This window comes from Camelus ferus, chromosome 9 (assembly GCF_009834535.1).
Source record: "Camelus ferus isolate YT-003-E chromosome 9, BCGSAC_Cfer_1.0, whole genome shotgun sequence".
Taxonomy (NCBI): Eukaryota; Metazoa; Chordata; class Mammalia; order Artiodactyla; family Camelidae; genus Camelus; species Camelus ferus.
In genome coordinates, this window is record NC_045704.1 from 22,630,988 (window position 1) to 22,644,333 (window position 13,346).

At 32.8% G+C, this 13,346-nt stretch overlaps 1 protein-coding gene across 3 annotated transcripts in view; it reads right to left on the reverse strand.

Annotated features, from left to right (window-relative positions):
* Positions 1-13,346, reverse strand: part of LSM14A (LSM14A mRNA processing body assembly factor) — a 50,123-nt gene that overhangs the window by 16,643 nt on the left and 20,134 nt on the right. For all 3 annotated transcript variants that reach the window (XM_032486185.1, XM_032486182.1, XM_032486183.1), the window contains exons 2-3: positions 11,558-11,721; positions 8,544-8,673 (exon numbers count right to left, since the gene is read on the reverse strand). In XM_032486185.1, the coding sequence (XP_032342076.1) occupies positions 8,544-8,673; positions 11,558-11,721 (294 nt within the window). The remainder of the gene's footprint in view (positions 1-8,543; positions 8,674-11,557; positions 11,722-13,346) is intronic.

Genomic DNA, 13,346 nt, shown 5'->3' on the forward strand with positions numbered 1-13,346 from the left:
CAATGACCAAGACATAAACCACTCTGATGATACGTATTCAACCTCCATGCTGCTGTGTTTTCTTAGTCAACCTCCCACTGCTTGTCCCCGTGGTTAGCAAACTCTTCTATGTCCTCCATCTCTTTTCTGAGTTCCTGGTCATACTACTCACCTCCTTGACCCCGATTCTGCTATTGATTTATCTCAAATCATTTTTTATGTGTAGTGTGAGGCAGGGATCAAGGTTAATTTTTTCCAAATAGATATCCAGCTGCTGAAGCATCACCTTTTTTAAAAGATCTTTTTCCCCCAGTGTTCTTTTTTTAGTAGGGGCAGGTAATTAGGTTCATTGATTTATTTATTTAATGGAGGTACTGGGGATTGACCCCAGGACTTTGTGCATGCTAAGCAAGCACTCTACTACTGATCTATACCTTCCCCTCTGCAACATCACTTGTTAAAAAAAGATTTTCCCCTCTCCACTGAACTGCACTGGCATCTCTGTTTTAAATCAGTATTTAAGAAGGTCTATTTCTGCACTCTCTGTTCTTTATACCCAGGTGTATTTGTCTATTCTTACATCAATAATTTCTTGTTCTGATTACTGTAACTTTATAGTAAGTCTTGAAACTGGATGTAAATCTCAAATTTCCTCCTTCAAGATTGTTTTGACTATTCTAGGTTTTGTATTCCATACGAATATTTGAATCAGCATGTCAGTTTCTATTTTTAAAGTGTCTGATAGGATTTTGATCAGGATTATGGTCAATCTGTAAATCAGTTTTGGGGACAGTGTCATCATAAAAATAACATTGAATCTTTTAACCCATAAGCATGGATTAACACTCTTATTTAGATCTTTAATTTCTCTCAGCAATGTTTTGTGTTTTTTATTGTACAGCAGAGTTTCCCAAACGGTACTGACATTTTGGGCCAGATAATTGTTTGTTGGGAGGGGTTATCCTCTGCATTGTAGAATGTTAAGTAGCATCTCTGGCCTCCACCCACTAGTTACTAGTAGTATCTTCCAGTTGTGACAACCAAAAATGTCACCAGACATTACCAAATGTTCCCTGAGGGAAGGGGGGGGAGGTAAAAATGATTCCCTTTGCCACTGAGAACCACTCAGTTATAAAAGTTTTAAAATATCTTTTGTTATATTCATTCTTGGGTATCTGATGTTACTGATGCTACTGCAAGTTGTGTTGCATTTTATATTTAATTTACCAATAATCTGTTCTAGGTGAGCAAACTTTAACTGTAAGTGGCTGGATGATCTCTGTTATAACTATACAACTCTGCCCTTACAGTGTAAAAGCAGCCACAGACAACATGTAAATAAATGGGTACGGCTGCATTCCAATAAAACTATTTGCAAAAAACAGGAGGCTGGTGGGATTTGGTCCACAGGACATAGTTTGCCGACCTGTCTGTTCTACAATACAAAAATACAGTTGAGTTTTGTATATTTACCATGTATCCCCTTACTATGCTAAATGTACTTTTTCATTCTAGTGGTTTGAATATTCTTTCGTGTTTTCTAGGTACACAATCATGTCACCTTCAAATAAAGATATTTTTAGTTCTGCCTTCCCAATATTTAAATCAATCATTCTTTCTTTTCTTTTCTTTCCTTCCTTCTTTCTTTCTTGCCGTAATGAAATGACTAGGGCCTCAAGAACAATACTACATGAAATGGTAAGAGATTTGGCTTTTGCTTTATTCTTTGCATCAAGGGAAAAGCATTCATTGATCCAAATTAGGAAATTCCCTCCTATTCCTTAGTTGTTGATACGCTGATGTTGAATTTTATCAAATGCCTGTTCTGTATCTATTGGGACTGCAGTTCTTCTCCTTTATTCTGTTAATGTGGTAAATTACTAATGATTTTCAAATGTTAAAATATCCTTGCACTCTTGAGATAAACCTTACTTTGTCATTAAGTACTATTCTTTTTATGGATTGCTGGCATCCACTGCTTGTACTGTGTTCAGGATTTTTACATATATGTTCATGGAAATTAGCTTTAATTTTATTCTCGTCGAATGACTTCATTAGATTTTGGTATCTCAGTTAGCTTGCCTTGATTATCTGATTAGGAAGAGTCTTCTTCCTTTATTTTCAAAGAGTTTGTGTAAGATTGTAAAATTACGGGGGAGGCTATAGCTCAAGTGGTAGAAAGTCCTAGATTTAATCCCCAGTACTGCCTCTAAAATAAATAAATAAACCTAATTACCCCTCCCCTCAAAAAACTATATATATATAAATAAAAGATTGGTAAAATTATTTCTTCCCTAAATGGTAGAATTTATCAGTAAATAGTCTAGAATTGTCTTTATGGGAGATTTTAAATTACAGTTTCAACTTCTTTAACAAATAGAATGATAGGGAGATTCTATTTCCTCTTGTGTTAGTTTAGGAAGTTTTATTTTCAAGGAATTTATGTTTCATCTAAAATGTTGAATTTGTTGACATAAAGTTGTTCACAATATCTTCATAACATCCTTTTAGGATCTATAGTGATGTCTACCCTTTCATTCTTGATAGTGATGATTTGAGTCTTCTTTTGTTCCTTGTTCACTCTTGTTAGGGACTTACTAATTTTATGAAATGTTTCAAAGAACCAACTCCTCCTGGCTTTGTTGACATTATATACAATTTGGCTTGTTTTTATTTTGTTGATCTAAAATTTCTCTTCCTTCTAGTACTTTTGGGCTAATTTTCTTTCTTTTTTTTTTAAGTTTCTTAAGTGGCAGCTTAGAGAACTGATTTTAAAAAATTCTTATTTTCTTATATGTGTATTTAAAGGTATGAAATTTCTCCTAAGTAATGCTTAAAACTCCACTCACAAATTTTGATATGTTGCATTTTATGATCATTAAATTTAAAAATATATTCTAATTTCCCTTATGATTTCCTCTTTAATTTACTAGTGATTTTACAAGTTTGCTCAAATTCCAATTATTTGAATATTTTTCAAGTTATTTTTAATTCCAAATTTAATTTCTTTGTGGTTGAGCAGATATTATTTCAATCCTTCTGAATTTAATATAACTTGTATTATAGCCCAGAATTTGATTTATCCCATTGAGTGATCCATGTTTACTTTAAAAGAATCTACATTCTGCAAGTGTTGGGTGTACTATTTTACAAAAGTTACATACACATTTAGGATTGTTATAGCTTTCTGATGAACTGCCCTCTGTACCATTATAAAGAATTCTGCTTTATCTCTAGCAGTATTTCTGATTTTTAAGTTGCTTTTTTGTCTAATGTTAATTTTCCTAACATTGTTTTCTTGTTATTAGTGTTTGTATTGTATGTCATGCCCTTTCCTATTTTTTTACTTTTTGCCTTTTAATTCATCTCTTGTATGATCTCTGCCTTTTAACTGGAATGTTTAATTCCTTTATACTTCACCAAAGTAGATCTTTAAAATCTTTAGTCTGTCACACTTAATGCATGAAACACTCATTTGGTTTATGCTAACTTTAAAGTTCGTAAGCATGTTAAGTGTTCATTAAATTCAATGATTAAAAATTGATCTGTACAAAACACTGGAGACCTGAGAGAATCACTGACCAATATGGTTTGGCTATGTTTAACTAGCTAAAATGTACCCATTTGTCCGTCTGTCTGTTCAGCCAATATTCTTCCATCTTGACCACAACAGTATTATGAGACTTAGCATGCCATGGCTATTTTGCTGCTTCAATTTATTGTGAGATAATTAGTTTTTTCTAAGGGTCCATAAATTAAAGTCATTAATAACCTAAACTTTGCACATAACAATTATTTTAGCATCAGCTTAAAAATACAACATCAACCAAAGTGCTTTAATACTACGGTGCACCATTCCTTTCTATGTACGAGAATATGTTTCCTCACAATCTTGCCAAAACAGTATACACTCAAACTTTTAGGTTTTGTCAAATTGATAGTGAGAAATGGTGTCTTGGTGCTGATTTAATTTGTATATTTCTTATTATAAGCAAAATTTAAGCATCTTTCCATGTTTAAGGGCCATTTGTATTTCTTTTTTTCTGAAAAAGACAAAGTTAGTTCCTAACCCTTACAATTTTTTCTGTTGAGTTATAGATCTTTATTTTCAGAAATTCTATAGATACAAGACCTTCATGATATAAACTGCAAATAAAACTATAAAAGACTATAATAATATATAAAAACTAAAATGGAAAAGATTTCCCCCAATCAAATAACAATAGTATAACCTGATTTACTAAAACATTCCTGTTGTAAACATCAGGATATTACGGACAGAAAATGAAAACAAGACACTTAAAAGTCTTCTTTAATTTGTGCCAACACAAACTATGTCTGAGTTAATTCCTTTTCTAAAAAACATCTGCCACCTTAATGTTTTCCTCCTCCTCATTTAACAGCTTCTAAATACTATATATAGTTCCCTAATTAGCCACTCCACAATATTCTATCAATATGGAAATCAAAATCAAAAATAGTCTGCCACTGCAAAAATTAGTCTACTGGCATTGAAAACACAAGTAAAACTTCCCACCTTTCTGACACCCAAAGAACACTAAACCAGCAACCCCCAATATTAAAATTAGATAAAAGCATTTATAAGGAATATAAACATTATCACCACAAAATACTCTGATTAGAGGAGCAGGCTGTGAAGACTAGCAGAAGCAGCATTTACTGTGTAGACACTGTATGCTAGACCCTGTTTAAAAGCTTTATACGCATTAAGTCATGCAAACTTCACAGTAACGTAGGAGGTAAAGCACACAATAGTCCCAATGTTAGCAAACTACTCAATTTAGTGAAAGGAGTTGCAAAAGGATAAAATTATTCACAACAGTCCTTAATTTGAACCATCAGAATAGGATTCTACCACCTAAAACTAACAGAGGGTATATCTTGATTTAACATGTGTAAGTAACATTGACCATACCACTGGAATAGGATTATAAGGTACATGGACCAAAACTACCTGATTCCTCCTATCCAAGAATAAATCTAAAAGGAATTAAATTAATTAAATTTTGATTAGGGATGAATGTCTGGGTTACTGGTCCCCAGATAAAAAGAACTAAAAAATTTTTTTTGAAAAATGTCAAACCAGTGTCAAAATTAAAAGAAGTACACTGAATTACAATATATTCCTCATCTGGCTCACCAACTAACATCTCGCCCATGCCTATTCTGTTTCTTCATTTCTTCATATTGTGGTACACACACTTCTCTTTTGCCTGCATAGGCTACAATCAATTTGACTCTTCACCCTTAAATACTTCAAAATCATCTCCCCAAAACAAAGACATCCTCCTATTTGGTTAACCACACATCACCACCACATCTAAGAAAATCAACAATAACATCATCCTTACTCAAAGTTCCTCTGTAGTTCCTAAAACATTCTTTACCAACTTTTCCTAAAACTTGGGATCCAATCACATATTTTATTTGGATATAGTATATCTCTTCAGTCTCCTAAAGTCTAAAACAGTCCTGCTGCCTCTCTGTTCTTCACAGCACTGAATCCTTTGAAGAGTTTGGCCTTCTGAATATATATGTTCATTTCCTCATGATTAGAATCTGCATTTCAACAAGAATACCACAGCTGTCTACTCCCCTTCTGCTACAGCAATATATAAGGAGACATATAATCATTAACTATGGCAAACTCAAACTTGACAACTTAAGATGGTAACCATCAGATCTCTCCATTATAAAGGCACATTTTCTCCCTTTGTAATTAATAAGTAAACTGTGAGATGATACTTTAAGACCATTTTAATATCCTGTTTCAACATCATTTACCCAATGATCTTAGCATCCACTGATAATTCTTGCTGTTTCACTGGAGATTCCAAAATGGTGATTTCCTATATCCACCATTCCTTCTATTTATTAGCTAGCATTTTTCTGTTTAAAAAAAAAGCTTTGTTTCCTCTTCTTTTAAAAAGTGGCCTAGATTCCTTTTAGTGGGAAAAGACATTTAAAAAGCAAGAATTAGGTCTATATGTGTTCTTTGCTACTGGGTATCATTGCTTCTAGGCCCCTACTATGAAGAGAGACAGGAAATAACCAGTCTTTAAAAAATGAATTCAACTCTTTCACATAAATTGCAGCAATATTTTTTGGATCTGTTTCCTAGAGTAATGGAAATAAAAACAAAAATAAACAAATGGGACTTAATTAAACTTTAGAGCTTCTGCACAGCAAAGGAAACCACTGGCAAAATGAAAAGACAATGGGAGAAAATATTTGCAAGTGATGCGACTGACAAGGGATTAATTTCCAAAATATACAAAGAGCTCATACAGCTCAATATCAAAAAACAAACAACCCAATTAAAAAATGGGCAGAAGATTAAAAAAAAAAAAAAAAGGCAGATCTAAATAGACATTTCTCCAAAGAAGACATCCAGATGACCAGCAGGCACATGAAAAGATGCTCATCACTAATTATTAGAAAAATGCAAATCAAAAATACAATGAAATATCACCCCACACTGGTCAGAATGGCCATCATCAAACAGTCTACAAATAATAAATGCTGGAGAGGATACGAAGAAAAAGGAAGCCTCCTGTACTGTTGGTGGGAATGAAAATCGGTGCAGCCAATATGAACAGTACAGAGGTTCCTTAAAAAACTAAAAATAGAGTTATCATATGATCCATCAATCCAACTCCTGGGCATATATCCAGAGAAAACTATTAGTTCAAAAAGATTTATGCACCTCAGGGTTCACAGTAGCACTATGTACAATAGCCAAGACATGGGAGCAACCCAAATGTCCATCAATAGATGAATGGATAAAGAGGTCATATATACATAAAATCTAGTTTTGAGGATACAAGCAATACACACACACACACACAGTGTACACATGATAGAATATTACTCAGCCATAAAAAAGAACGAAATGATGCCATTTGCAGCAACAGGAATGGACCCAGATGATCACACTAAGGGAAGTAAGTCAGAGAAAGACAAATATCATATGATATCACTTATATGTGGAATCTAAAAAGATGATACAAATGAACTTATTTACAGAACATAAACTGACTCACAGACATAGAAAACAAACTTATGGTCATCAAAGGGTAAAAGTGGGGAGGAGATATAAATTAGGAGCTTGGGAGTAACATATATGCACTACTATATATAAAATAGATAACCAACAAAGAACTACTATACAGCACAAAGGAACTATATTCAATTATCTTGTAATAACCTATAATGGAAAAGAATCTGAGAAAGAATAGATTTATATATTGTAAACTGAATCATTTTGCTGTACACCTGAAACCAACATAACATTGTAAATCTACTTAAAAAAATGAATTCACACTCATACTTCCAATTCATATTCAAATCCATAGGGTTCTTCCTTACCTTTCCCCCTTCCCTATTTGTATCTCCCTTCTCCAAGGTAAGAATACCATTTCTCAACAACATCAATATGTTATTCATTTGTCCTATCCCATAATACATACAAAATAGTTTCAAAATTAGCAACACCAATACCACTACCAATTATAAACCCTAAATCAAGTTTTTTTTTTAAAGTTGTATCTGTTCTTACAATATATCCTACTAAGAGTGTAAAAGTTACTTGAATTCTTATTTCTGTATGGTTATGTTATCTGATATATACTTAACACCAGCTGTTTCTGTTTGTATTCATTCAATTTTAGGGCTTACTTTTTTTCCCATTGTTTTTTGTGAATAAGTAAAACATTACATATCCAAAAAGTCACAACTGTATTAAAAATATTCATAGAAAGGAATTAATTTTAATATAATTAATTAACATACTAATGAGTTTCAAAACATTTGAAACTGGATTTGTGATTCAGTGAAATAAAGCTGATAAGTGATTAAATCAACGGGGAAAAAGGTTGAGGGTTAAAAGTTTGACATTTAAAAAGTTATTCTTTACTGCAGGAATTTCAATAAAGGTGTACTTAAGAGCTAAAAAGCATAGCTATAAAAACAAACAAAAATCTGATCTGATCGTATCCAGCTTTTGCACACAACAGCCTTTGTCCTCCAATCATAAGAAGGACTATAAATAGCCTAGCCCTCCTACACTTTCTCCTTATAGTGCCGTGTTTCTAAACCATTATTACAATAAACACCCTCAAACATACTATATTTGAGTATCTCTCCTAGGTGGTGTTAAATTATCCACATTCCACATAAATATTCCTTAATGGCATTATTTCCTAATAATGGCATTATCTCAATTTCCCTTTTTAAAGATCCATCCTGTTTGGAAAAATGCTTATTTTAAATGGATACATCTTACATAGATTAAAAATAACATTCAATAAAATTTGGTAATTGGATATACCTAGATTTAAAAAAAAGTTACTATTCTAAGAGATGGCATTTATTGAACCACTAATCATTAAGGACATTAAAATAAAGTCTTTAAAATAATAGATTATAAAAGCAACACCAAACAATTAGTCTAAAAATTTATGATAAGTTTTATATATCTTTGTGGTACAGACAAGGAAATTACAAAAAAGAAAAAAAGAAAAAAGAAAAAAAGCATAACATACCAACACCAACAGCACCAAACTGCTGCCCCACTAATGAACTTGCACTGAACTGACTGTATGTGGGCATCCTGCCAAAAGGTCCATAGGAGCCCACTGACTGGAATGAAGAAGTAGATGAGCCTAGTGAAGACTGAAGAAAGGTCATGAGTTATTTTTCCAGGTTCTAAACAACATGTACATAACAAAAAGAAAGTCAGATATTACATTTTTAAGAAAACTATTAAATTATAACTTCTCAACACAAAAGCAATTATAACTTGCAACATGCATTTAATATTAAAACAGCTGAATAACTTTCTAATTTCAACATTTGTACATGTGTGCCAGTTATACTCAATGTGATTTATAAATGCTTTTTTCTACAATGAACTTATCCTTTGAGTTCAGAGTTTTATAAAAGATTTAGGAAAAGAACTGAAAAAAAGTTCCTGAATAAGTAAAGTAATTTTGCTTAAATAAAAAACATGAGAAAAATCACATTTGGTTACAGTACTAAGTTTCAGTCTCATGCTGACACAAATATGACATCTCACTTTTGATTTTACTCTTATTTTTGATTACCTGAAGAATACTATTAAATTTATAGGAAAAACAGACAGAAACAAATTACCCTATACAAAACCATTTACATTTTAAAACATAGTTGTTATCATGTTAAAGGGTACTTTATAAAAACCTTAATTTATTAAACCTAAAATATATTTTAATATGTATACATGTACACTTTATACATTAATTTAACATAAAATGTTTCATAATATCAATATGAAGTATACTAACAGCCACTAGGTTATAAGCTCACTGATGGCAGGATCCTGTCTGTATGCTTGCTGCTAATGTCAGGCACATGGCAAGTACTTGATAAAGACTATTTAACGAATGAGTCAAAAGATCAAAAGTGGTGGGGAGTGGATATAGCCCAGTGGTAGAGTGCGTGCTTCGCATGGGTGAGATCCTGGGTTCAACCCCCAGTACCTCCATTAAAAAAAAAAGATCAAAAGCAAAAACTTATGGTGATTGGAAGTATTTTAACATCATTTTAAATTGTGCTCTCTTGGCTTTCCTCATTCCATGACTGCTTGTTCCCTGGAGTTATCAAAATATATATGAGTCAGATAATATCACTCCTTGGTGTAGGCAGCTATTTCTACTAGAATGTGTCTCTTCTCCCTCCATTTAAGAAGTTCACATTTTCTCAGGATTCTTTTCAGACTTAATTCCTTAAAAGTAAGACTTAAAAAGCAGGGGATAATCGTTTATCCGTGGAATCTTGAAAAAAAAGGACACTAATGAACTAATTATTATTTATAACTTAGATGACTGATTTCTTGAATATGTGTAAGCACATTTGACTATCCTTTATGACTGGATTACTGCATTCCATTGATTCTTATTTTGTGGTTGGCTTTATTCCTTTGATAACTATGTAAGTTTAAAAAGCTAAAGCTCTAAATTGTTCTTAGAAACAATGAACAGTAAATATATGTAAATTTAAAAAAATATCCAGACTAGATAAATCCAAAGAGAGAATGCACACTGGTGGTTACCAGAAGCTGGGAGGAGGGTGCCAACAGAGGGAAAGTGCTTAATGTGTAAGAGGTTTTATTTTGGGTGATGCAAGTGTTTTGGAACTGGATAGAAGCAGAGTTTGCACAACATTGTGAATGCACTAAATGTCACTGAATTGTTCATTTTAAAATGGTTAATTTCTAAATTGTGAATTTCACCTCAGTAAATTATTTACATAAATAATGAAACACAAGAAACAAAAACAAAAACAAAAAAACCCCAAAGAAGGGGATAGATGAATAGAGAATTTTTCCAGTTTATGTTGCAAGAACCAAATTTACCATTTCTTATTAAAAAGTTGATCTTATTCCAGAAAAAACAGTAAATAAATGTTAAAAGGTCCTTTCTCTTTTTTCCACTTAAATTTTATATACCACTTAATATTTTCTTTAGAAGAGTCATTAGGTATTTTCTTTTAATGGCTGGAAGTAAGGCAAATTCTATGCAAGGTAATGTATATTTTAACTATCAGTTTTGTGAAAAACTAAGATTTTTATCACCCACAGCATAAAAAAGGGAAAGTTAAAAATAAACAAGAAGCATATTTCAGAAAATGACCAAAGACTCCTGACAAGAAAAAAGACTGAGAAGAAAATGGATTCAGGAGGAAAACCACAGGGGCCATAAAGCTTTTAATCAGCTAAGCCCTCAAGTTAAAAATATTCTTGTTAATCTTCTTCCTCTGCTGTTACAGTAGAAATTCAGAGTTTCTATATGCTTCCAATCAACATGTAAACAGGTATTATAATGAACATCCTCTTCAATCCATAATCTACAATCTTTTAGACAGCATGTGTTTCTGTTTTTAATAAAATACACAAGTATGTTAAAATTCTTTTGTTTGTGCTAATATAACATAGTACATATACTGCATAACATACATATAATATATAATGTGATTTAGCATTTTTTTCATTAAACCTAGTAATCTTACCTCATAGTCATCACCACCCTAGTTTGTCATAAGAACCACATGCAAATAATATAGTGGCAGGGATCCTGGATTCTGGAGAGAGACTGCCTCAGTCTGTTCAAATTATGGCCCTACCTCAATTTCCTCACTTGTAAAAATGAGAATAACTACAGTACCAAAGGGTGTTGTGAGGATTGTCTTATTATATGTGTAGTGCTTTGAACAGTGTTTCTTATAAAGTTAGACCTCAATAAATGTGAGCTATTTTAACTGTTGTTTAAATTAGAAAATATCTTATGATAAAAATTAATTCCTCAGCTATTTCTTACTCATTTAGTTCCAACTTATGATCTAAAGAGAAAAACCTGGCAAAGAACGTTATCCAGTTATTTTAGGTAACTAGAAAATGGTTATCAGCTACATGAAAATTTGATTGAGAAAACTTAAAAAACAAAAACCAGGTGAGACAAAAGCCAAGGCTAGCTATGTGCCTGAAGTTTATTTGTACTCCAAGACAAATTTACTATGTTACCTGAACAATAGCTGGGTCCTGAGGCAAAGAACATTGTGGTTTTGGTGGCTCACAAACAGTGAGGTCTTTAATATCACTCCCACGGAATATAATGTATTCAAAGACTTCATCTCGAGGTGGTATTGGACGATCTGTTGGTCTGTCTTCTGTACCAAAGGACCGAACTGGTGAGAAAACAGGATATGAGTGAGATACATGTCTACTCACTATATTCAGGTAGTGCCTCTTTTAAGTGAACTGTTTCAAAAACTAAGCAGTTCTTAAATGTCATCCAAGGGAAAGTATTCATTAATCTGTAGATAAATACTTTTTTTTAAAAGAGGAAAAACACAGGAGGTTTTGCATAGAGCTAAATGTGTTCAGTTTAAAAGACTATCTGTAATACGAAGTTTTGTTCTTTCTATATTTTTATTTACTTATGTCTTTGGTGATTGTGGTGAGAGGAGGTGTCAAAAATGTCCTTTCATTGTTGATTTATTTTTAATATCCTCATTCAGCAAAATAAAGAACTGGCAACCTGTGTGATATTCTGGGTGTGTGTTGGAGGGGTGGGGAGTAAGTGAAGATTTTCCCAGGACACAAAAATCTCCAAAGTTTGGGAAACTCAGCTTCAGGTTTAAGACAAGACAATGGAAAGAACATCTATCCTGGTGAGTAGTATGTCTTCTAGAAGCCAAGGAAAGCAGTTGTCAGCTATTCAGCCCTATGGGATAGCATAAAATGCCCCAGTTACCTAAAATATCTTATCTCATAATTAAGTCTGATTATTTTAACACTTAGCATTACTCAAAGTTGAACTGTAGACTACCTGCATCATGGTAATAAGCTAGCTAAAAAGACTTCTGGGATCCTGTTAAAATTCACTGTTTCAGACTTTCTAGGAAAAGGGTCCAGAAATCTGCATTTTAAACCAATTCCTCAAGAGTTTCTTATGAATACTACAGTTTCAGGTTCACTATCTTAGGAGACCTCTGAAAATGTTGAAATCCCTATAGAAGTTCCAAATAAGAAAGTTTGAAAGATCAAATATTATCCATTTAAAGAGTGTTCTAGAGGAAGTAAACCCCGTAACATTGTGCAGTTTTGAATATATGCATTTTTCTGCAGAATTGATCCAGAGCTAGACTGAAGGTAAAATTTCAGTTTAAATAATGCTTTTTCCTAAATCTTAAAAACTCTTTCTAGTAATTATGAGATTTCTAGGAAGAATGATGGCATAGCTATGTATAGGTTTGCAGAAAAACATTCCTCCCTAAAACTCACAAATGTAAGAAAGTTAAAATATCCTTAAACTGGGAAAATACCTAGAACACATACATAAAGTTTTATCAAAAAATATCATTCAGATATTGAATGAGTTAGTCCAAACTGGAAGACCAATATCAGAGTCTATATTTAGCATGCTGAGAAACTTTCCCAGGGACCCTTCAACTTGGTGGATGGGGATGGGGATACACATGTGGTAAGCGAAAAGATGCAGAATGCCCTAGTTGAAGCTCCCTTTCTCTGATGGCTAAAAAATACTTTGTCAGGGCAAGAGTAAGTGACAAAGTCCTGCATCTTGTGCTTTATCCAAAAGGAAGGGTAAAAAGAGTTTAAAAAAAAAAAAAAACAAGCAAGACTAAGAAAATTACAAATAAAACAATCTCACTTCTAACCTTAGCACAACCACCGCCCTACAATGTTTTATAAAGTCCCAGACCTCTGAAGTAACAGATTAGCTCATCCTGCAGCTGGAGGCAAGTGGGATGGGGTTAAAAGCCCTGCATCTATAAAAAGATAAACTCCA